At 37.0% G+C, this 26,208-nt stretch overlaps 1 protein-coding gene across 2 annotated transcripts in view; it reads right to left on the bottom strand.

The window, feature by feature from the left end:
* The window catches only part of NEBL (nebulette), a 253,341-nt gene that overhangs the window by 168,762 nt on the left and 58,371 nt on the right, over positions 1-26,208 (bottom strand). For both annotated transcript variants that reach the window (XM_027695573.1, XM_027695575.1), the window contains exon 3: positions 11,318-11,402. In XM_027695573.1, coding sequence (XP_027551374.1) covers positions 11,318-11,402 — 85 coding nt within the window. The remainder of the gene's footprint in view (positions 1-11,317; positions 11,403-26,208) is intronic.

Here is a 26,208-nt window from a genome sequence, read left to right as displayed (position 1 = left end):
TATACAGGCCAGTGATGTACTAGAAAGCCACGACTCAAGTCAAATACATCATTATTTGATTTTTTTGATTCTTCTTTTATACACAGATCAAAGCCTTCTCTTTCCATCAAAACAAGCGACGTATCCCACTTCTCATTTATCTCAAATAGTGCTGCACTGTGTGCCCAGCCTGGCTCTCTGATGGGTGCTTGCATTCCAGCCTTATCACCGGAGCACTGGAGCATCCCGTCCTCAACACACTTATCTCTCTTACTCCCTTCTTAACAGGACTGAGCAACTTGGACCATTCTTCTGATCATGTTTCCACATTTAAGTTTATATCAACAATTCATTTACTGATCCTTATATTAAACTATTAAAAAGTTATGTTGCAAAAATGAGCACAGCTCAATATATAAGCTTCATTCACATTTGCATTTCCTAAAGTTTAAAGCAATTTATCTACATTTCCTGAAAAATTTTTAAAACAAGAAATTTATGCTTGATTTTACCCAGTAAAATTATTTGCATTCAAGTGAAATTCAACTATTTTAAATTTACAAGATGTTAAAAAATAACATATTAAATGTAGATATATTTATAGAGAAATTATTACTTTTTAATAAAACTGAACTATAAGTTTATATAAATACAAAACATTTAAAATTTGGTCATTGCTAGTAATAAGTTAGTCTTCTTTTTTGCCTTTCCACTTGCTTTATTTTGGGCAAGGTTAAACATTATACTAATCCTACTCTTTTTCCTTTCTCTTTTTTTCCTGATCCTTTCACTTGAAAGCCCATCAACATAATCTCCTGCAAGCATAGCACTACCTGACAAACTATCACCCCGAATAGACCTCAATCCATCCTGCGAGGCAGCAGTTACAAGAAATCATTGAACTCTGAATGGTCGCTGCACCATCTGAAAATAAATCAGGAGGACAATATATTTCTTGGATCTAAAACAGCCCCATCAATAAGTCACCTAAGCATCAGGAAAATGACCAACTAAAATGCTGACGAACGCTCATGGCCTTTTATTGGGGTCAAGGGGTAGGATTGCCCAGGATCCCTCCTGCCTTTCTTTTTCATCCAAATACTCTGAGAGGCCTAATACCATGCAATTTCAGATTCATGTGTTGTTCTGGCCTTGCATCACCAGGCAAGCCAAGGTCGGTTTCTCCTTTCTCCTCACAGTCACACTCAGCATATTACAAGCGCTCTTTGCACCAAGAGCAGGCAGCTCAGGCTACAGACAGGTCAGAAACCATCAAGAACTGAAAAACAAACTCAAAGAGAGAGATAGGCAGAAAGAAACATCCTCAAAGCTTCAAAGTGCAAAAAGTACCTCTTGCTGGAGCAGACAAAGCTTTTCCACAGCTATTCAAAATCCAGAAGCCAGCATACTACATTTTGTTGGGAAACACAGGGAATGACAGAGATTTTGTTTATTCATTTTTTAATTTCTCTGCTAAGGCTAAAGCTCTTTTTGCCATTTCATTTGCTTAAAGCTTCTGCTTTGTAAGACTTTCAATTAAGAGAATGTGACACTCTCACCGGGCTTGGATTTCTCCTGTTAAGCAGCTTTGCTGGTGATTTTGTTAAGGCCACCTCCAGAACAAATGCTGACCGAAAACAGAATTAATAATGGATTTAAAGGGTACTACTCAGTTGCCAATGCACACAATGGAAACAGCTGTTTTACACAAAGTAAAAATATGCATCTGGGTAGACTTTTTGTTACATTCGGAAAAAAAAGCCAAAGAGGTAAAGAAATCCAGCCACTTTCAACTGTTATATAGACATCTTTAATAATTTTAAATTCTTTAGCAGATGCAAGTAACTGATAAACAACAACAGGTAATCACATGGGAGAATCCTGCAGGTAAATCAGTATTTTCCTTTTTTTTCCTCAACAGATATCTAAAGACTGCATGCATTCTATGAAAAAAATAACTGTGTCAAATAAAAATAAGTATAATCTTGTTCATGAAAATTCTGTTCTCTAATTCTACACTCCTTTCACATTACAAACATGTAACAAGTTTATCGGAAAAAATATTCAACTATCGGACAAACTAAAAATGGATCTGAGGCAATTTCCAGAGGTACGTTAGAGAAGGATTTGATCTCTCAATCTATTGGTAAACTTAAATACATGTTAAAACTTTCAGTTTCCTTTCTTCTTTGAAAGGGCACTATTGATATCTGACAATCAATACAACACTGTGAGTAATCATACCTCTCAAGAATCCTTTGAACAACAAAAACTGACACAGAATCATAGAATCACTAAGGTTGGAAAAGACCTCCAAGATCACGGAGTCCAACTTTTGACCGAACACCACATCTACCAAACCACAGCACTAAGTGCCACACCCAGTTGTTTTCTGAACACTTCCAGGGATGGTGATTCCACCATTTCCCTAGGCAGCCCATTCCAATGCTTAACTGCCCTTTCAGTGAAGAAATTCTTTGTGACATATTGAGTTTGTAGCATCAGTAGGAAAAAAACCCCTAACGTCTATAGAGTAGAAGTGGCTCGACCTTGTAGAATAAAATGGAAAAAAAGGGATAAGATCCAAATTAAAAATATTTTCAGAGAACCAACAGAATTAGGAGAAATACAGTCATTTATCTTAACTCTTCCAACATGTAAGGCCATGAGAATAAGGAAAAGAAAAAAATGACAAGAAAAATTAACACTGCCTCTAGAAATTCTCTGTTCAGAACCTCAAAAATTTGTTAAAAAATTACCACAGATGAACAAAAATTGGTTTCATTATAACAAGATGGATGACTAGCTTCATTCCTTAGTAAGAAACAGGTCAGTATTTCTGAAAAGATATGAGTTTAAAATGAGGAACTAAATGACAACCATTAATTGTCACAATGTGAAATGCCAAATGGATTAATCCAATGCTTTGATGTACAAAGAATTCATTGTTATAATCTCACATTGGAAAAAAAAAATGTTGAATTGTTACTTTGGATGAAAGGACATTAACAAAAATACTCATATGCTCCTTTCAAGTTATTAAATATGCAGCCACTACAATTTGCTGGGGGAAGACAGATCATTTATCCCCACCATTACACAAATGGAAGTCTAAGGCAAAGACTAAGAACTTCCTGGAGGAAGACACTAGCAACATCAAGAAAATAAAACAAATTCTCCTAATTCAGTGTGTTGACTAAAACCATATTCCTGAAAATTTCATTTTTGATATCCCAGGGTGAATAAGTAAAGGCATGCTCCTTAGCTATCCTTCCTTTCTATGATGGCATTGCCAATACTCCACACTGGATCAGACCAGTCACGTATCAAGTCAAGTTTCCTCTTGCTGATCAGAGTAAGTACAAAGTGGCTTGTGAAAAAAAACCCAGTGTCAGCAATAAGAAGCAGGAGTACACGGACTCCTTTTGATCGAATGTGGCAGTCTGAAAGATGCAGATCTGAAGCCCAGAAAGGAAAGAAAGAGTGATGTGATCTCATTTTCTGGCTTTGACAGACTTTCCCAGTACAAATACTCTGCTAAATAGGAGAGGGCAAGGCAATGAACTCAGTACTGACAACCTTGATACCCCACACTGCTGGGTGTGTACTATACAACCATCCCCAAAGCAAGACCAGCTCAGTCTCTACTCCAGTGGAGGGAGCACTCCTGGAAGGACATCAAAGACATGCCTGCACTGGTTTTGCTCCTTTTGACCTGACCAGTCACTACACATAGCCAAGAGGACACAAACTCCCCACATGCCATCATGTTTCACAGATGCTGTTTTACGCTTCACAAATGCCACTCTGATGGGCTGGTATGCAGCCCTCACACCATATTAAAAACTACAAACTGGAAAAAAATACATATCCATTATAGGGGGAGAAGCCATACACAGTATGGACATGAGCCAGTACACACTATTTGTCTTTGGGATCAGTAACTTTTTCCTGGCCCTCTTGTACTCAAACAGTACAGATATGTCCTCAGCATCTGACTGCAGTTCCTGGATGCCTCACGTACTATGACAATTGTTCTGTTTTCAGTCTTTATCTTAAATTCTCTAAAACTGAATGCGTTTTTCCTGCATGTAGGTGTAAATGCTGTGCAGTAATGCAACAAAAACCTACCTAATAAGAATCACAGCATCCAATTACCTACAATACAGAGCAACCATACAAAAGAATTCTAGTTGCAAAAATAAAAATTAGAAAGAAGCTCAAGAGAATCTGAAGAGAAACTTGACATGAAAAAGAACATGCATGTTCTCCATTCCTTCCTCAAGCAGGAAAAAAGGACACTTTTTAAAATATTATAATATTTAGTGAATATTTTACATCATAGAAATTCTGATAATATCTCAATTTTTAAGTTTTTATTTTTATTAATTGTTCATCTAAAAGGTTATAGATATTTCAATAATAGTGCTTATGCAGTTAAGAATTCCACAACTCCACTTACAAATAACAGCTATGAATTCTGTGGCTCTCTTTTGTCTCCTTGCTGTTATTTCTGACTGTGCAAGTTAAAGTAGTCTGAATCACTTTTCATTTTATTGATTCTAAGATTTTCTGTTAAGGATGTCCTACCTGCTGCACATTGATTCAATGTCTTAAGAAAGTCTATAAAAATGGGTTTGCTCTGTAAGTACTCTGTTTAATAATCACCACTCTGCCCTCATCCTACCACAAAAATTATCTATACTTCATGCAAATGTATTATCCCTTCACTTTTTACAGTTAAACATATGTGCATTTGAAATAGACATGTGAAAAAAAATATACAATTTTTTTTCCTCATCAACATATACTAGAAAAAATTATTATTATATTAATATATTTTGCATCTTACTTCTCAGTCTTGGCACTGGAAAAGGTGATTTTTCTCCTGTGACTGTGCATTTTATAGTCTTCCTATTTTTTTACCCAGCAGGAACTGTTTGAGCTGCTTGCTTCTAAAACTCTGCAGATATTATTGTGCGTCCTTAAATGTAGTTCTGTTCTGGTTTTCCTATCAAATTACATCAGGTTTTCACATTTCTATGCATGTTAACAACAGGACAAGCATTAATATCAAGAAAAAAATTGCTGGCACTTTTACTCTTGTGTCATCAAACCAACAGCGAAAAGCTGAAGTTAGGCTATTATTTTCCATAGATGCTCATCTGCAAGTATGTCTTAAGTTTCTTCTGAATGTTGCTTTGAAATGTGCTCCTTCCATCATCATCATCATTGCAGATTTTTTTCATATAAATGAAGAAATAGTACAAAGAGAATAGTCTAAAGCAGTTGTTTTGCTCAGGCACTGAAACCTGTAATTTTGTCCTTAGATATAAATGCAGATATACATAATAACATAGGTTCAAAAAAAAAAAAAAGAAAGCACTGCTTTTATTTACACAGCTTAACTTACTGATTACCAAGGTGTGAAGTGACGCAAAAATAAAACAGGGGAAAACACAGTCAACATCATAAGAAAAATAGTTCTTTTCATAAACAACAAAAAAAAAACTACTATCCCAAACCCTTTATAAAAGTAATATTTCCTACACTGACCAGTACATTACCATTAGAAGTTAGTTTAAAATTCTGCTTCATTAATCAGATCAATGATATTAGATTGAAAAAAAAAAATTAAAAACAAATTAGGATATGCAGCCAGTACCAGGAATCAGATTTAACACTCAGTCATAAAAACCTAAAGTGCTCTTCTGTTTAAAAAAGTAGCCCATAATCATAATTATATCTTATATCCCAGTAGAAGATTGGTATTTCCACTGGTGAAATCAAAGAATTTTAGGGTGCCAGAAATGTGTCAGTAACACAAAAATGTATTCCACAGAGAAACTCCCTCTCTGCTGCACAATCTGTTTACCTACTATTACAGTACTACACACTGTTTGCTGTCTTTGCTTCATGTTCTGGTGTCTCCTGACCACAGGGCTACAACGTGCTTATCTCCACATGCTGGTTCAGCATCTATGACAGAAAAGAGTAGCAGACAGGAAAGGAGAAAAAGCACTATGTCACATCCTGAACCTTACAGCCTAAGTAAATGCAGAGTGGAAAAAAAAAAAAAAAACAAAACCAACCAGGAACAGTGTAGATATATGGCACCACAGTAACAGGAGCCAGTCCAGTGCAGATAGGATGTAGAAAGAATCCCTCACATACTCAGCAAGATAAAAATCACAAGAGGTGACAATCATTTCCCCAGAAGACTGAAATTCATTCTGCCTCATGCAGTCCTCCCAAGCTTTGTATTAATCACATCAAGAATGATTTTTATGCCTTTGACTCATGCAGATAAAACAAATTTAAATAGTCTTCAGAGGGGAAGAAGGAACAAACAAGGAGTTGAAAAAAAAAATCACATTTAGTAGGTGAGCATGATTTACAAAATGCTACTGTGAAGGGGCTTGCAGGGAAGCAGGGCAGAGCTTTCTGCAGTCTGGGTTTATTTTAATGCACAAACCTAATCAACTATTCCAGGACTTGTCACTCAAAAGTAATAGCAAGAAGATGCCTGAGAAGCCTGCCTTCTTCTTCTTCTCTCACCCCTCTCTTCAGACACGTACAGTGGATTGGGTTCAGATCCTCAGAACTGGAGCGAGGAGTATATAAATAATCAGTGCCTGATGGCTATCTGGAAAAGTCCCATCTTTAAATTGCGGTCCAGGGTCTTCTTACAAAATCTTACAAAATCACCCATAAAGCTATAACAAGGTCTCTCTGCTTGGTATCTCATATTTCTTCCTCCTTCTCTCAGCTGAAAGAGGGTATTTTTATCTCTGTCTCTAGATCCAAGGACTGTTTTCTCCATGACTTCTCCAATGAGCTCACTCAGGGTGCCCCACAAAATCCACAAAATGTCTGCTTTAGTAATCCATCCAGTATTCCGTTCCCCTATAGCATTCACTGTGGCAGTTCATTCCAAAGACTTCACAAAAGAAGTGCATATAAAATGAAAAAGCTTTTTTACCAAATCAAGAAAAACAACTAATAAGAAGAATCTGACTGGAAGTTTGCTAACACGTATTTTTTGAACGGAGAAGCAAAAGAGAAGAAGGAAAGAAGATGAGAGAAATGGTCAAGAGGAACCTGAGAAAGGACAGGACAGAGACCAGGCACTGAATCTGAGAACAGATGAAGTTGCAAGGGAACTCTGGAGATCGTCTAATGCATCGGCCTACTCAAAGCACAGTCAACCACAGCAGATTGCTCAGGACTGTGCCCAGTCCTCTTCTGAAAATCTCCAAGAATGATCACTCCACAATCTCTCTGGGCAACCTCTGCCAGTATTCAGTCATCTTCACACTGGAAATCTTTTTCCCTAGGTATAAACGCAATGTTCTGTATTTCAGTTTACACCCGTCACCTCTTGCACTTTCACAGGGAACTGCTAAGCAGAGCCAGTCTGTTCTTCAACCTGAACAAAGAGGAGTATGGCCATCCTAGATGCAAACATCTGATCATAAGGATTTTTTTCCCCTTTACTGAGGTTTACTCTCTTCCAAATGCTCAATACCGTGATTATCCTGGCAAAAGTTGGCAGATAAAGATACAAAGACAAGCATTTCCTGAGAAAGTAAGGACTCTTAAAATATAAGATTATTAGGATACTATCCTGATTCAGTTGGGTATGTCTCCTAAGAAATTACAGTACTTCTTAAAAATCAACATTTTATTAACTCTGTTTAACAAGAAAAAAATGCAAGGATGTTTCTTCCTTCAGAAAAACATCCCATATACACTTTCAGTTACCCAAGTTTCTGTAAGGAAAGTACAAGAAAATTATTTTCTCCCATATGAAAAGAAGCACTAATAGTTTCCAAGGACAGCAGCCTCAGGGTGTGTCACCAGAGACTAGGACAAGAAGGTAGAAGGACAATACCTATCATTTTGTATAAAGTTCCCAAGACTTAACAGAAAGTACATTTCCTCAGAAAGTGCTGGAGTACGAGAACACACCTTAAACATCAACCCTCCCTTTGATCTGACACTTCAATATTCTTCCTGCCAAGAACTGCTGCAGAACATCTCTGTTTCTTTCTGCAAGTTCAACTGGAGTTGCTGCTTTTGATGTACACAGCATTGCCACAGACGAGAACTAAAGGCCATGGAGCAATTTACGCTGTTCTAAAGTTAGAGAGATCAGTAGCTAAGGTACATGAAGGAAATTCCCAAGTAAACATAGCTGAGATGAGCATATCACTAACTTCTGTATTTGAGTTCATCTAGGAGAGGCAAGTGCATATAGAAACTATCCAAGCTATGCTAATGGAGTAAGAGAATGAACTAATACCCCACAGAGACAGGGATCTTTCATCAGAGAGGCATAAAGAAAAACCTTGTTTAAGACACTGGATCTCTGTCTCTTTATTCAGATGATGGAAGACCTTAAAACTCATTTTTCTTCTGTCAGGAGACACACTGGTATGGGGAGTTCTCCGTAATGGAAATCAAACTTACATCCTCTCCCAAAATGCATTTGTATCTCCTTCCAACTACAGAGCTGAATGAAAGAACATGGAAGCAAAGGTTAAAGTGGGGAAAAGTTCTGAAATAATATAATACAGAAGAAGGCCGTTCTCTGGAAAGCTTTTAAATATTGTCCTTTGACTTCTTAACAACATAATTTTTCAAGTGTTTTATAAAGCTATGCACTTTCTATTGACTCATCAAGAAAACAATATTTTGGTTTTGTTTGTTTTGCTCTTGTCATGTTATGTCAATATGATACCCTGGTCAATATGAAACCTTGATGCTGACCTTAATGGATTCTTGACAGAGGACCCAGCACTGCAACTTAAAATGCTGTCAATTGCTGTTTAAATGAAAATAAAAACAACAAATTTACAAAAACGTGTGTCTTTCAGCTCATAAAATATTTAATGGTGTTTCCTTTGCCAACTCCTACTGCTTTGTTGAGCAAAACAAACAATAGTTCTAAAGCTACAGATTTTGAAAAAACACTTGGGAGTCCTGCAGTTAAACACAGGGTTGTGCCTTTTCAGAACTAAAAGCATTAAAGAGGTTTACTTAGAAACTAGGAAGCAGCTATTACTGTAGAAAAGCATTTATCCTTATTCAGAAGTTAACATAATTTTTTACATTACCTAACACAGAATTTCCTCAATCCCAAATTGTCAACTGCATTGGCAGGAGGCTCAAGCAGCTCTGATGAAGACTGGAAGGTAGTAATAATGTGACTCTATCCAGCCAAGTTTGGTTTCATGTGAAAGGCTTTTCATGAACCATGCACACACTCTTTTCTATTGCACAGCACTGAAACCTGAACACCAAATTATATTCCATGTATTTGTTTCAGCTGGGAGGCTTCCAACTTTCCCTGAAAAGATAGGACAATGGACTAGATGGCCAATAGGACTGATTCAGGACTGCAATTTCTCTGTCCTTATACTCTTCAAAGTATTACAGAAACTATTCAGAATTTAAGTTCTATTTTATGACAAGATTTAAATTGGATTAGGAAAAGTCTCTGGAATCTTTATTTCAGTCTTGAAACAATTTACAGGCTAGGCTATTTAACACAGTCTAGATGTGAATCAACCACAAGGAAGCAAATGATGATCAAAAACATTATGGCCTTTCTTCCAAGTGGGCAATTTTTACCCTTATAATTTAGAATTATATTTGGATCCGCAAATCTTTTGCTGACTAATAATATTGAAAAAGGCACATTGTACAAATTAAGGGTTTCTGTCCATTTCCAAGTTTTGAGTAGATCCTTATCTCAAATTTTATGCCAGTGCATTGTGAACTGTTGCAGCAAGTTTATTCATAAGCTAACTCCAAGTTTCTTGTTGATACTGCTTATCCAGTCCTAGAATACAAGTTCTCAGTTTACAAATAGAGAACAATACCAGAACAAGTTTCCTTATGCTTCCAAAGTGCCATGGAAGCATGTTTTAGATAGGTTAGGGAAAGCCATTTCTCCTATATCCTCTAGAAAGAAGAGTAAAATTTTATTATTCTCCTGAATCCCAACATTTTCTGTGAAACCATTAAAAAAATAGTGGGCTCAAAAATTATATTCTTTTAAATAGGTCTGTAAAAAAGTACAGTTTAGAAGTTCTTAACCTCGTGACAGAATGGTAACTCTGGTACGTAGAACAACTGAACTACAAGAAAATGAAGCAAACTGAAGTCAAGAGATGTACAGTCCATGAACTGTCCTCTTTCTAGGTGGCAGAATTTCAACATGAAAGATTTTCTCTAAGTTTTATATTCAATAACTGTAATGGCAAAAGGTAAAGAATTTTTTTTAATGTATATCATGCTAATTACCATTTCTCTTTACCACTCCTTTGATTTTACCCATTAGCCTCCAGAGAGGTTCCCAAACAAGAAAGATCTTGTTGTCTACTGTCTGTTTTCTGTTACAGGTTTTTATGGCATTGACAATGATAGCTATCAATGTATAATAGGAGATTGCAACTAAAACACAATAGATAAACAACACCATAACTTTCATAAAATAAAATGCAATCAAATGTTATCAGTTGCCTTACACAGCCAGGCCAACTTCCAGCGCTGCATAAAATCAAACAACATAAACTGATACTGGAGAGTGGAGGAGACGAGGGATTTTCAGATATTAATGAATTAATATCAACCAGAACTTCACATTATGGTAGTTAGCAAACATTGTATTTGGGTCACCTAAGTCTTCATTGCTATTTTCTTCTCTTTTTTCCCCCTTTTCTTTCTACATTTTAATTTAAATACATTTCTTATTAACTTATATAACTTTTGATTGATAATGTATTTATCACAATTGGATTACAGATTGCCTCACATATCACAGAATCACATAGAATCACAGAATACTCACAGATATAAGAGATATAACACATCCATAAAATAATCATTCAGTCAGTTCAGTGTTGACAAATATTAAAGGCTTCTAAATATTTGCTAATGACAAATTCATTGTTTGTTAATCACACAACTATTTTATGATTAAGTTTAATGCAGGCTAACAACAACGGTTTGTCTAAGGCAAATGAACCCTTTTTGGGTTGAGCTATAACATGTCAAACATTAAAAGTTATTTAGATACTTTGTATCTAAATTGCTGAAAATTAAGTATTTCAGTGATATCAATGGACATAGTAGTATGGTAACTAGTATAAGTGAGATCAGAAATAAAATCTTGAGTTTTGCAGTATTATACCAATGTACAAATATTTTCTAAAATTACCTTGCAGTGTTGCTATGTATGCACAAAGAAATACTAATACTACTTTGAAAAACTACAGATAAGTGAACTGACAGTCTAATATTAACAAGACAAAAGAAATATTTGATTTACCTGACTTTGCAATTCACTTTGTTGCTTCAGGCGAAGATTTTCTGGTGTATCAGCCACTGTAGTGAAGGACTGCTTTGGGTAATGTCTAGAAGAAGAAGAAGCACAAAGCCAAACGGTAAATATTTGCACATGCTAGAAAGTCAAATGCATCCCAGTACTCTGTCCTACAGAATGCTGCAGAATTCTTTCATTGTTTGCTATGAAGTAGAAGTGTTTACTCTAAAAATATTGTGTCAGACATGCTTTGCAGAAACAACAGGAACGAGTTTCTGTAATGAGTCTAAGTCCCACCCATTCATCCCATCCACTGACTTCAAAGACCAATCATACAAAATTTGTTTTCAATGGAGTGAATGAAACTGTGTTTAACTGCATTGTCTTGGTATAGTGCTGAACAAAAACTAAACTAAAAGCCATTAAAACTGACTTGTTTTACATAAACCAAAGCAACATAAGAGAGTACAGCTGGAGTACCATGGTGTCTTAAAACCATCAGTGCAGAAACCAGAAGGATCAAGACAGGTACTTCCCAGGTAGAGAAAAGTCAATTGCTTTAATGGTAAATAGGCCAATACAGTACTGTAATATCCAGTGCCAAAGGCTGTGGTGTTTCAGAACTGCAATCTTTCAGGCATCTCTATTTCCATTTGAAATTTTACACCTTTACAATATATTCCAATTATTTGCTTTGGCATTTTATGGTAATGTGCTCTAGGGGACCCTGCTTGAGCAGGGAGGTTGGACTAGATGACCTTGAGTGATCTTCTAATCTCAGTCATTCTGTGATTCTGTGAACTGTAGCAATCAAACCTTACTCATTTACGGAACCACTATTTATTGATTTTCATGGATTTATCCTACAACTTTACTGTCAAACAAAAAGTTCAATTATAGGAAAGACCACAAAAAGAAGGAAATAACAAAACAAAACAGTACATCCCAAAATAGATATATTTGTATGATCCAGAAATACCATAAGAAAACTGATTCTGACTAATTACTTTCCATCATCTTCTGTGTGAAATCAAAATGTTCACCTTAGAACCATGTGAGGCACTCATGTCTTCAGTTACCATTCACAGCTTCCCATGTCTGCCAGCTACCACATTTGTGCCTTCAACATTTCAGAGTATAAGACAATAGGCATAGCATTTCAGACACAGTAACATTTGCAGCTTAATTTCTACAGAAGGAGTAAGCAGTAAGTGTCTGAAGACTGAGGATATGAAGCATTAAATATTTCCATGTTCAAACTCCAGCTATCTCTAATGCGTTCTTTCAGCAACTAGTTCAGTTGCTATAGCTTCATCATAAAATTTCTGTTCTGTGCAAAGATTGTACATATTTTAATTCCGAATTTTATTTTGTTAGAAAGTTTTCTGCTTATAAGTTCTATTTCCATGAAGTGCATGGTCTCAGTAAAAAACTGTTTATCAGAAAAAAATAAAGCATTCATGAAAAATTAAGGAGGATTTCAGTTTTTAGCCAAAAGGTGAATGTTTCCTTCTCAGAAATGCAAAACCAATACTTGATGAAAAATGTTGCCTGGAGTTCATGCAGTAGACTGCTCCAGGTCTGATCGCCCCCATCAGATGACTATTTGCATTGCCAGACTTCCACATCGTAGCACAACAGAGTAGACTCATGCATCAAGAGGCTGTGGAACATCCCCTCATTTATGGTGTCATTGCACAGGGAAAACAGAGGAGAAATACAGGGTAAACTAGGGATTTCAGGCTCCCAAGGAAAAATAACTGCACAGAAAGAGCAAAAAATAAACACTTCGATGGAAGAAAGATTTCCTCACAGAAGTGTAAGAATCATTCCAGGTTGGATACCAGCAGATGGACAAATAACGCCACTCTTGAGTTTATGGTGAGATACCTTCACATCTATTATGTCAGCCACTTGTCTCAGAGAGCTCATGTCACTGAAAACTAGAAAACAAAATTTCTAGGCATGACACCCTCCAGCCTATTCTTTTGGAGTTACAGCCAAGTCTACCTTGGGGCAAGGAAATATTTCCAGAAGGGCTTCTTTTTTTCTTTATTTCTTTATTTCACTATCTCACCCTTCCTTCTTCTGCATAGAGGCAAAAAACAAATGTCAGACTGGCCACAAGGATAGTCATAAGCCCTTTTTGGAAAGCAGCAATGGACAGATGGGGAAGGCAACAAGCCACCTCACAGCTAGGCATTGCTGCTATCCAAGGAAGATTGGAGCAATGGTGCATAATTCACACCTTAAAGCACTGCAGACTTCCACATAGTAGCCATGAGATATCCATGGATAACTCCTGTAGATGACAGAATCCATGTCCCTAAAAACTGCATCTGTCACATGTGCAGTTAAAAATTACATTATGCACATGTTGAATGCTGAAAGCATTCCCGTAAACATTCATAGCACTGCTTTACACCATGGTTACATATCATGACCCTGGTACCAAAATCACAGTAATCACCTGTGTTCATCCTTTTTAACACAGAGAACACAGAGTGTGAGCCAGCTCAGGAAGGTTTTTTGGCCTGGTCCCCTTGTGAAATGAGTGGACAATGCTGAGGCAATCGTCTCAGCCACAGACCCCAGGGACGCTGTTAGCAACAGCCGCACAGAACTACAAACCCAGGCTCCTAAATTAAACCTCTCTATTCTGAAGGACAGGGACATACACTTTGTCCCTATCATACACCAGGTCTCCCTTCTGATCATTGGCAAAAGAAATGCTTTCTTGCACAATTAGTATTCAGAGGCCCACAGGTATTTCAACAGTCCAAGCAAACCACTACAGAACCAATGTATCTGAGTTCATTATTTATTTTAGAAGCACTAGCTCCATATTTCAAGAAAAAACGTATGCCTACTCTTGAACAAGCCCTGCTTTAGTATGCTTCAAATTACTATGAAAACTGATTTTATCAATGAAAACTATTTATACTTGACCATGGAAGTAAACAATACACATGACAAGTGAACAAAACTGCTGAAATTTAAATCAGCCTTTAAACTGATCATATAAACCATTTACCAAAATGTATTACAGTGATTAAAATAAGAATCATTAAACAAAATTAAATTAGCAGTGCATTCTACTATGGGTTGTCATTTTAACTGCAGTTGATTTATGAAACCACTCACACGGTATATCAAACCAGAAAGACATGGGTTTAGATACATCCCTTTTAATTTATGGAAATTCTTGCTTCAAATGCATTAAAAAGACTAGTGTTAAATTTAAATCCTATCTTCAGCTTTCCACATTTGTTTTAAGCTTTCTGATAGCATGTCTTCAGGATAATTATCAGTATTTAAGATACTAAATTATGTAAAAACTATTTAAGATCATTGTACCATTGGATATTTTTGACTGAAATAGAAGGCTGAAACACAAGTGTTAAAATTCACAAATCTGCTTTTTTAACTATCATTTTAGGGCTATACCATGTTTTCTCAACATGTTCTGAATAAGGATGAGTAACTGGATGGCAACAGCCTTTAATTCAAAAGGCTGACAGTGGTCCCTGGTAATCCGTTGCTCAGTTTCCCTTTTGTCCAAGATGATGTCTGAGAAAGAGCCAGGAATTGGTTAAAGAGATTGATCTCATGTCAGCTATTTAATAGCAATGTCCAAAGGATTTTTTTGTTTGTATTAAGTCTTTGTTAGTTTTCTAAGTCTACTTAGCAATATGTCTTACCACACTAATGCTATTAGGATTAATCCTGTATAAAGATCTATACAAAAAGTTCCAGAACAAATCAGGATACACAGTATGGTGTCTCTGCTGTGGGTTACTGTATTGCCTGCTTCAGCTGCACAGCTTGGTTAATAAATCAAACCACAACTCAATTTCCAGCTCCTTATGAGCAAACTCCTTCACTTTCGATATTTGGAAAGAGTGTTAGTAAAATCTCCAAGAATTCAGGAAAGTACCTGAAAGCTTCCTAGCTTTTCCAATGACTAAACATAGAAATTTTCCCAAATGCTTGTTTAGCTGTACAGTTTTCATCAGCTTTTCCATGCTCCCAGACCAACAAAAGGGGAAAAAAACAAAACCAAAACCAACCAACCAACCAAACAAAAAAACACCTCATGTCCTGAGAGAATGGAACGAAGATTCAGCTTTCTCTCTTTTGAAAAAGGTTATATTCAAAGATTGAGATAAATTCAAGCATCTACTGAAATTAACTTGCTCATACCTCATGCAGACTTAACTAACATCTACAAGATGACTAAGAGATTTGTGTGTGTGTGTGTGTATTTTCTGACTGTAACATTAACTGTTACTGTCCACAGTTACAGAATTATACCTTTTGTCAGATTTACTGGATTTCTATTGGGTTATCACTCCCCTAGAATAGCTATTCAGTATTTGCCTGCAACATTAAATTTGTGATATCTTTTAACCAGAGAACAGACACAAAATACACAAACCAAAATTATTCTCCCAAGCAGAGGGTCAGCTCCATCACATATTTTCATAATAACAATCACCATCACTGGCCATCACACTAGGCTATATCTGTCCTCTCCTAAATATTGTCTATAACTGTTTGTCTAATTAAAGCAAACTCTAAAAGATAAAGAGGTTAAAAGAAAAAGGAAAAAATCACTTCTTTTCAGTTGCAGTAATACAGAGTGGAACAAAATAAACCTGAAAAACAACATAATAAAATCTTACAAAAAAACTCCAAAAGCTAGCTATGCTTTTTAAACTAGCACTTCAGTACAGTGTAAGCAAAAATTGCAAATTGAAATTAAATAGTAAATAATGATGTCGCAGTTTGGATGCCACCCAAGCTCACAACAACTGAAGGACAGGTAGGGAAGCTCAGTCTTGGACCTGCAAGGGCCTAATCTGCTCAATATTATCTGAGCCCATGTCAATAAACAGCACAAAAACACAGAGAAGACACACAGGAGATCTCCAATTAAGTCTCATATAAGAAAAATGAGATAAAATAATTTATTCAGGATAAAGGTGACAAGATATTAAGTTGTGCTCATCTCGGGAGTGTTTAAACCAGCAGTTTGAAGAGGCACGGGGCTACTTTCATCTCCTTACCTTAAAACCGTGCCATTCACAGAAAGACATGTAAGATGCACAACAGCAGAGAAAGAAGAAGCAGCAGGAGGGAAATCTTGCCCACAGCTGACTATTTGATTTGAAATTCGTGCTCACTTACACTTACTGCTTTGAAGCTCCGGGAGGGATTTCTCTGGGTTTTCTCTTTTGTTTTGAGCTTTCTGTGCAAGACCACTTATTTGCATGCAGTTATAAAGGCTTTTGTAGGAGGAATAATGTAACTAGTGGATAATACAGCTTTGGTATGGCAGCACTTGGGCAATGAAGCGGACAAGAAATATACCACAATTCTCCAGAAATTACTCTGAAGATGGCATTCCCTTTGGCTACTGGAACCTACCCCACTGCATGAAGAAAGGTACTCTGGCTGCAATTAGTTTGCTTCAGAAGATATTTTTCCATCTTCTATTTTTCAAGGAACTTACTTCTTCAGATATTTAATTTGTGTATCTGTACTTCTTATTTAAAGTCAAAGAGAAAGTTCATCCCGTGTGCTAGCTAAATACAAGTTCCTATTTATGAGAAAAATCCCCTAGAAAGATGAGTTTGTATTGATTTGGAGGAGATTTGGCAAGCAGTAAGATTAATGAAAAAAATGTTACAAGTAAGAATATTCCACTTGCTTGTTGGGGTAAGCCACAACATACTTGCTCCTGGAGCGAGTGAAAGGCCGCATATCACATAAAACCAGACACACGTTGCACATCATTGTGCTACTAGACTTGCACTTGATACACGACTACAGAGACCCATATCTGGGGCTCCCTTCAAAAGCTAAGGTTAGGGACCACATTAAATATTGCGTATCTGGTCCCAAGACACAGGTTAGTGCCTTAGTATTCTCTGCCAAAGGCTGAAAAAACTGAGCCATTTACTGAAAAGCAGCAAAGCAGAAAATGTTTACAATTTGAATAAAATAGTGTAAAAACTGGGTAGCCAACTCTAATATCAAATTTCATGACTCTCATGATTTGAAATTCCATTCCTAAATTCTACTGTATCAAACTACTGGAGTAGTCAGCTCTGCAAATGTAAGTTATACATTGAAGAACACCTGAAATCACAGAGAGGTGGACTACACAGTAATTTTATAATCACTGGCAGAAGGGGCAGCCATGGGAAACAAGTCTAGATCTAGAAGATCTGGAATCTGTAGTACCAAATGTTAGAATTTAAAAAGACAGATTATTTTTTAAAAGTACTAAAATCTTGTAAATTTCCAATTTTTTCCACAGCCTATATCCAAAAGCATTAACATTACTCAAGTGGTCAGTATTGGTTAAGTTTTAGGGAAAAGGCGTACAGGTAACATTGAATTACTTTGTACTTACAATACCAAGATGACCAAGAAACCTACTCCAAATACATTTTCAGATTTGCAGTGCTCCCATACTGATATTCTGATTTCAACTAACACCCCTTAGAACTGCTCCAAGCAGGGTTAGCAAAGACAGGACAAGTGTCACCAGGCCAACACTGGCACTGTCAAATGGGGCAGTTGTGCACATGTTTTGGCCACCAAGGATTACTGTCTTCCTGCTTCCTCCCAACAACTGTTTCAGAACGAAAAAATCCTCCAGCTCTTAGGTGATACTAGTGTTTACCCCATTTCTTATACTTTCCTTTTGCAATTTCATATTTATTATATGTAGAAAAAATACATTGTTAAGGAGACGGGCAAGTCTTGCTTCTTGAGAAATTCAGGTCAAAACATTTTCATTTTAAAGATTTGAAAAAATACAGCAGAAGGGGGACATCGTTCATATTTAAGAAACTCTTCATATAATAATAAGAATTGCTACAATACAGATCTCAGCAAAGTATCATCCAGATTTAGCAGAAAGATCAAAAGGAGTAAAATCTAAGCACCATAGATGTCAGAAGTAGAATTGCTAGAATTTTCAGTGGAGCCAGGCACTCACCCTTTCAATAATTTACCTGTTCCTCAGCTATGGGATTCCAGTGCTTGAGGGAATAAAATTAATCAGTAGCAGGCCAAAAACTACAGGGTAGCCCAGAGCTATGCAGGAATCCATTGGCAGCACACTAACTGGTATTGACAACAGATCAAAAAGTGAGAGCCACTGCTGGAGAAGGATACACAAAAGATGCACAGAAAGTTCAGGGAAACTTGAAAGGTGGAGGCAACTGGGGCAAAACAAAGCAATAAACAAAAATCTGACTGCAATAGCAAAATCTGTCGAAGACGCTCATCGTGAGTTCACCCAGAGCTCACCCAGGTTTATACATCACCTAGACACAGAAAACCTCACAGAAGTTTAAGAAAACCTTGCTTTTAAATATTTTTAAGCAATCACCAGTGGCACAACAAAAGGTTGATGACTCAATATTTCCAAATTATTTTGTTCCAGATACTGTGATTATTATAATTTCTTTCAAAATATCCAGGAGACAAAAGTACAGGAAAAAACACAGACTGAAGCTGAGTTTCCAACTTCAGTTACCAATTTACAGCAGCAGATCTAGCAGAGTGAAAAAACACGCAGTATGACCCATAGTTCCTATGGTCTATGTTTTTTACCCCTTTAACCTCTTGCTGTCCTCTTTTAAAGATGTCAGCAAGAGCACACAGAGATAGACCATAAAAGCAATATGTTTTGCACAGGTCCAAATGCTTAGTCTGCCTGCTCCAATGTAGTCCTGACATGTTATAGACGTACATACAGATATTTATCAAACCTCTACAGTGCAGGTTTGTTCAAGTTCTGCGTTTCACTGGGGTATAATTTATGCATATAGCAATGGCAAATTTTCTTACAAAATCCCTAAATTTTTCTATTAATCATTCTACCTTCAATATATCAGTAACTCAAGCAGCATGACACTGAATTATGCACAGTTTCTAAATTCTGCTCTTACATATAATATGAAAAATGCACTCTTCCTGCACCCATCCCTCCCCTCCAATTCTGGAATATTTTCAAAAAACAACTCTTACGGAAAAAAAAATTACCCATGTAACATTCTCTGCTTATCACAACCTATTATTTCTGTACATGACTAACTCCAAGGATTCTCATCTTACATATCAAGACTACCAGATCTTGATTGGTTTACAGGTGAAACTTTTGTAGTTTCCCTTCTTTCCAATACTGTAATTCCATCACCTGATATCTGATATCTGATCATAGGTATTATAGGATTATATATAAGTCATCTCACTAAGTCTTCCTCAGGTAATAAAATATATTTGTATTCAGTGGAATGTAGACAATATGTATAGGTTATAGTATTTAATAATTTTCTTACCAAAAGAAATGCCACATTACATTAAACTGCATCTTTACAAGTAATGTAGCTTAAGCAACATTATTTCCCTAATGTTCCTACAGTACATCTAGCCTGTTCCTACCCTTCATACACAGTAAGGTACTTTTAATAGAAAGTTATCATTACATCAGAGCAGCATTATACCTCAGCCTGCCATACTTAAAGCAAAAAACTCTTTCTGTGCATGTGTAGCAAGTCAAGCTGAGGAAATCTTGCCAGTAACCACACCCTATAAATGCATAAAGACCAAACCAGACAGCTTGAAAAGCTCCTAGGCAATTGGAAGCACTAAGCATGGGGATTTAAATACGACATCTAAATGGATGTCTATATGTACAGCTTTCTGATACTAGGACCAGCCACAAGCAGAAAAGAAGTAAAACTTGAATCTATCCTAATAATGTCTTCTTCTCTGCCAGTTTTTCAAATGCAAGAAACACCATTGAAGTTAAAGTTTAATTCTAAATTTTTTAACGTTAAAAATCTATGACAATAACATCAGAAATAAGAACAAGTGATTATCTACTGCTTACTGCTTGTTAGCCTTCTCCTTCCAAGAAGGTATTGACCAAAAGAATATTTGCTACTAAAAACTGAAATTCTCAGTCATTCATTCAAAACCCATTAGGCCACATAGCGCTAGATCACAGCTCTAATGAAGCTGGAGTCTACCTGTTGCACTCTACTCAAACTGAACGTATAAGCCAAAACCTGGGAAACTGAATATAGACTAGATTTTCTTCTAGTTCCCAGCTTCCATGTTTTCTACTTCTTAACTCTTCTGTGAAAGTTTACTAGCTTCATGCTTTTCTTAATTTCTTTTGCAAAGCTATAAAGCCAAGCTTCATTGGACAATTCATTATTGCTTCTGAATCTCAAAGTTACCATTCAAGACATGGCAAATCGGACCAAGGGGACAGTAAAAAGCCACCTATAAGACAAAAAAGAAATAAGTGCTAGAAAGACATCACAGTTTTCTTGACCTCACAAAAATGACTATCAAGAGGGTAGGAAATCTAATACACCTAAAAGCTAAAAGGCATCTGCCAAGCTTGAGTCATAACTGACTGACCTCCTCCAGAGCTACAAGTGTCATCCTGGAGAGCTTACCCAACTACATACTACTCCCTTCAGAGGGACTGTTTCTGCAACTAACTACAGAAGTAGATCTCAGATACTGTAACTAGAGTATTTTGGACACTGTGAGGAAATGGGAGAGGAGACCAGAAGGGAGATGGAAACAATTCATCTCCAATGTCTTAATATTGCTACCCCTTTAACTGTAACCACAGTGTGTTAAGCATTTGTCCTCTAAAACTGTGCCAACACCATCAACTCCAAAGAGCAAAAAAAAGCACATTAAACAGAGTTATATTTACATGTGTGCTAGAGGAAAAAGGCTTTTTTGCCAAGTGGAAATTTTACTAGTTGCTTGTTCACATACTGTAAATTTTAAGCAGCTATGTTAACAGTACAGCTTTATAAACCATCTCTCCTAGTTTTCTATAAAACTAGTATTAGTAGAAAAAAAAAGTTACACCATGCAAGTATTTTATAGAAGATAGTTTATGCTAGTATTGTGTATAAGATTTCATATAACAGCACATTTACCTATACAAAATTATTAAATGATACATTCAGCTTTTGCACACAAACGAAGAATACTCTGCTGAAAGGGTTACAAGGATGTATAAGGGTTACAAGGATGTATAAGCAAACACTGTAATTTTTAATGTAAATCCTTGGCAAAAGTCAATGTATTATTAAATTAATTTAATACAGTTCTATGTGACAATTCACAGGCCCCTCATGATGTGATGCAGGACATCATATTTCACAGAAGATCCGGTCTGTAAGTACCAAATTCTAAATCCTATGTAATCCGATCAAGATACATATTCTTTTTCATGTATTTAGCGTAAAAAAGCAACAGCCAGGTAATATTTTCACTAATACCCTGCAAACACCTCCAGAATTTCTGCATATATTATGCTCTCTGTGCCTCCCAGACCGTTAATTATTTTGACTAGACCCAGGTGCAGTTGCCATTGCTAATTAAATGCTCCATCAGTGTTGCTACAAAGACTGTCCTCTCTCCTCTTTGCTTTCTCTCCTTTCTCCCTGCTTGAAACTATACCTCCATGTACCTTCCAATTAAGTACAGGGGTTTCTGTCACAGCTCTTAAGTATTTTCTATTAAAGACTTAGGCAAATGAATGAGCTTGATGTAATTAATAGAACACGAGCTTCCTCATCACTTTCTTGGACAGAGACCTTAAATTCCATCCAAATACTCTTTCAGAGACTGAAGCAACTGCACTGGATATCATCCAAGATGACTTCCACAAGTTTCCACAGAGAAAATTATTCAAACCATAGAATCATAAAATCATAGAAAGGCTTGGGTTGGAAGGGACCTTGAAGACCATCTAGTCCAACTCCACTAACATGGGCAAGGATGACACCCATTAGACCAGGTTGCTGAAGGCCACATCCAACCTGGCCTTGAACACCTCCAGGGACAGGGCATCCACAACTCCTCTGCAAATAGAACTCGATAACATCTCCTGAGCTTTTCACTCCTTTAGCCTGAAGACCTCGCTGTTGATCTGCCTCTCAACAACATGAGATCGAAAGGCAAAGAAATGTTTTCCATCTCCCCCCTTGGACAGAAGAGAGCAACTGATCAATGGTTGCCGATATCCTAAGAAATCAATCCTTTAGGATATAAAATAGGCACAAACAAAATCATGTTAGTTGAATAACATATGAGAGGAATGCAAGCTATTCCCAAGCCAATTTACAAAAATGGCCTTCCCAAAGCATAAACCAAATATTTTAACAAAATCCAGAGAAAGAGCTATTTCCATGAGGTATAGAAAAATTCAGCCTGTAAGAACAGGTACATTATCACACTGCCAGATCAAATGCAAAAAGGTGAATTATGGGATAGATAGAGAAGAAAGGAAGTCACGGAATTAATTGTGAAAAGACGTGTGATATGTGTAAGATGAAATGAAAAGCTCTTGCTTCAGATCACACAGCTTAGTCATTAAATAGCATTTACACTGCAGGAATACAGAAGACCCAGGAAGATATTCATAACCATGAAAAAAAAAAAAAGAAAGTGAAACATCCCCTAACTCTCCTCCTCATTCCCAAATGCTGCAGGCTACGGATTTGTCAGATGTCACTGTCTGAGCCCCTTCTGCACCTATTACTAAACTCCTGCAAACCCATCAGCTAAATCTTCCACGGCCAGAGCCCTCAGAGGGCAACTGAATCTATTCAGAATAAAACAGAATATGTCTTTGAGTAACAGATAAAGAGAGAGATGAAAGGAAATGCAAAGCAAACTATGTGTAGCTGCTATACTGAAGTTCAAAATGACTTGCAGGAAATACAGTCACAACTGAAGCTTGCACATGAACACCTAAAACTAGTCTTATGGTTGAAAAACCATTATTTGTACTGTAAGTGCATGATCAGTACCACCATCTGTTTGCTAGCATAACAGAAAGTAAACCCATTAAACTATCATCTTAGGAAGTCAATAAATCAAGGCTGCAAGACCACAGAGATTCCTTTAAACTGATGGAGTTTATTTCAGCTGGTAAATTATTATTATTAATCAGACAGTAATTTTTTTTTTTAAATGTTATTTCACTACAGTGCTAATGCATTTCTTGCCAAATTTTGTTACAGTTACACATGGATTATTACTAACAAAGCCTTCAACAAGGGCAAAAATAAAATACTTATTTTATAAAAGTGAAGGAAGAAGCAATCAATAAATTATTTCATTATTTATAAGCAACTTTAACTCAATTTCCACAGAATCACTAACCTTTCCATTGGGAATTGAATTATTTTTGTTTCCTACAGATTTACTGATATGCACACAATGAGCACACAACCCTGCTGTGTTCATAGAAATGAAAAGTATGTTTCCACTATTTTTTTGCAACTCAGTGAGGAAGAAGCCTAAAGCCTCTGAAGCAGTTCACTGACTAACATCCCCTGAGTACCAGCCAAGTCACGTGAAATCATTGGTAAACCACATGGCTTCCTCTACAGGCCTGAAGAAATTTACACTAAAAAATATTTTAGATTCCAAAAACTGCATTTTCTGAATATTTCAGAAACAAAAGTAGTATTTTAAAGCTTAACAAGCCATGAGCCTTTTGCCAAAACTGAACCGTGCTGCAAATGTCTCTTAGATATGTAATTATATTTCCTTTCTTGTATTGCGATTCCTCCTGGGGGCTTCATATGGATGTTTACTCTCTGACGGAAGTATAATACCAGACAGGAGCATAGAGTTCCTTCTACAAATAGCTCTTAACACAAGAACAAATGCACAGAACAAAAACAGTTTCAGTATGCAAACTAGAGCATTTCCAAATGCTTAAAGCACCTCTTAAGCGTTTGTTTAAAACTGCAAAAACTCAGGACAGATTTAAAACTTAAAACACATGGCTCAAGTCTGCAGAAGAGCCCATGCTCCTTCATATGTCTGTCCTCCTGCACCAGCATATGTGAGCCTCTGACTGATAGAGCTCTGTTTGCCTTTTCATGAAAACCAGAGACATAGATATCCAAGGTGTTTAGCATTGTCACTTCAGTAAGATGAAAAAGACCTCACTTGAGAAAGTTAAGGCATCTGTGGAGCACTGCAGTGGCCAACAAAAGCAAAGGGAAAACCTCTGCACACCAAAACCCGAGTTTGCTACGAATATTATTCAAGCAAAAAGTAAAATATCTGAATGACAGTTGCCCACAACCAAGACTTGTTGAATATCCACAGTTTCACTGAAATCTAAACGGTGAAAGGTTATGGTGGAGTCCAAAATAAGTACCTGAAAAAACAATTTTCACAAGACATGATTCTTGTGGAATAAAAAGGCATCTTGGGAGAAAAAAAAAATTTGAGGATATACTGAATTAATCTGATTTTGTCAAAATTGTTAAAAACATACAACTTGTGCACTGCCCACCAGTAAAAGACTAAATGTTCTATTTGGATGGGAAGTTGGATATATTACAAAGAATAGATATAGAGAATATTGTCAGCAGAGCTATTTAAAGAACAGCTTTAATCAGAAATAAAATGGAACAAAAGACCATAACTATTGCTGTTGCTCATAATTTAAAATATATACCTTTCCCATGCAAATATTTTATGTCTTTTAAGCTCCTGTTTGGTTTTTCTTTCCCCAAGTCTTTTAATATGCCTCTTAATGTCTTCTCGTATCTTTTAAGGTTCTTCAATTTTTAATAAATTAAGTTGGTACTTGGAGCTCAATCTCAGTGAGTTTCTGGCTCAGACACAGTATCTAGTCTCCTGCTTCCCTATCAGTTATGAAAGATTGATGAGGTCCTGCCCTGAAAATCCGGTTGATTCACGAGCCTAAAAGCACAGGAGCTAGAGGCAAAAGATACAATTTTTCAGGTTGCCAGCTATGGATCCAGGCACCTAGACTTTACATCTGTGCTAGTAAATTAAAAACCATCTTGCAACTCTCTCTGTTAGTGTGGTTAACTGGCATAGAGCACTTAATAATACTGTTGAGCTCTCCTACTGTCCAAAACAGGGTTACCATGCCTGGATAGAGCAGAAGTTAGCTTTGTTGTAAACAGAGCAATACCTAGGAACTGCCTGGGAGAGAGTAACTAGCACAGGCTAAAGATTTTGTGCCTGTCAGCATTTTAGCAATTTAACCATGTAGTCAATTGAGTTTCATACCGATCTCTAATTTGCTAGTACAGATGAACCAAAGAAGTCTGAGCTGGAGCTCCTGTACCACTGGACTGCCGGCCTCTCTGCTCTCCAGGAAGAATCTTCAACAACTTCTGCTCTAACATTTTAACCATGTGAGTTCTTCTGTGTGGCTTTTCTAAACCTTGCCTCTTTGTTCCTAAATCACAGAACCACAGAAGAGCTGAGGCTAGAAGTCACCTCTGAAAACTATCAAAGCACAGACAACTAGACCAGGTTGCTTGTGACCATGCCCAGTCTTCCTCTGAGTATCCCCAAAGACGGACCCACTCCAGGCAACCTATGCCAGTGTTCAATCACCCTCACACTGAAAAGTCAACCTCAGGTTCATCTATGTGGCCCTCTGCTTCACTCCAGTATGTCCCGATACTCCATTCCGGATGTGTCCCACCAGTGCTGAGCAGAGGGAAAAGATCACCTCCTTTGACTTGCTGGCAGCTCCCTTCATAGTGCAGCCCAGGAGGCTGATGGCTGATGGGTTGTTTCTCCCTGGGGTCAGTATTAGACATTTACTTTTGCAGAGCTTCATGAAGTTCCTGTCAGTCCACTTCTCCAGCCTGCCAAGGTTCCTCTGGGTGGCAGCACAGCCCCCTGGTGTATTGTCCACTCTTCCCAGGTTTCAGTCATCTGCAAACTTGCTGAGGGTTCACTCTGTCCCATAACCCTGGTCCTTAGTGAGGGCATTAAATTATACTGGACCCAGCATCATATCTCAGGGTATATCACTAGTCACTGTA

This window comes from Neopelma chrysocephalum, unplaced genomic scaffold, assembly GCF_003984885.1.
Source record: "Neopelma chrysocephalum unplaced genomic scaffold, ASM398488v2 Primary Assembly neopelma1_102, whole genome shotgun sequence".
Classification (NCBI taxonomy): domain Eukaryota; kingdom Metazoa; phylum Chordata; class Aves; order Passeriformes; family Pipridae; genus Neopelma; species Neopelma chrysocephalum.
This window is presented reverse-complemented; position numbering and strand designations above follow the sequence as displayed.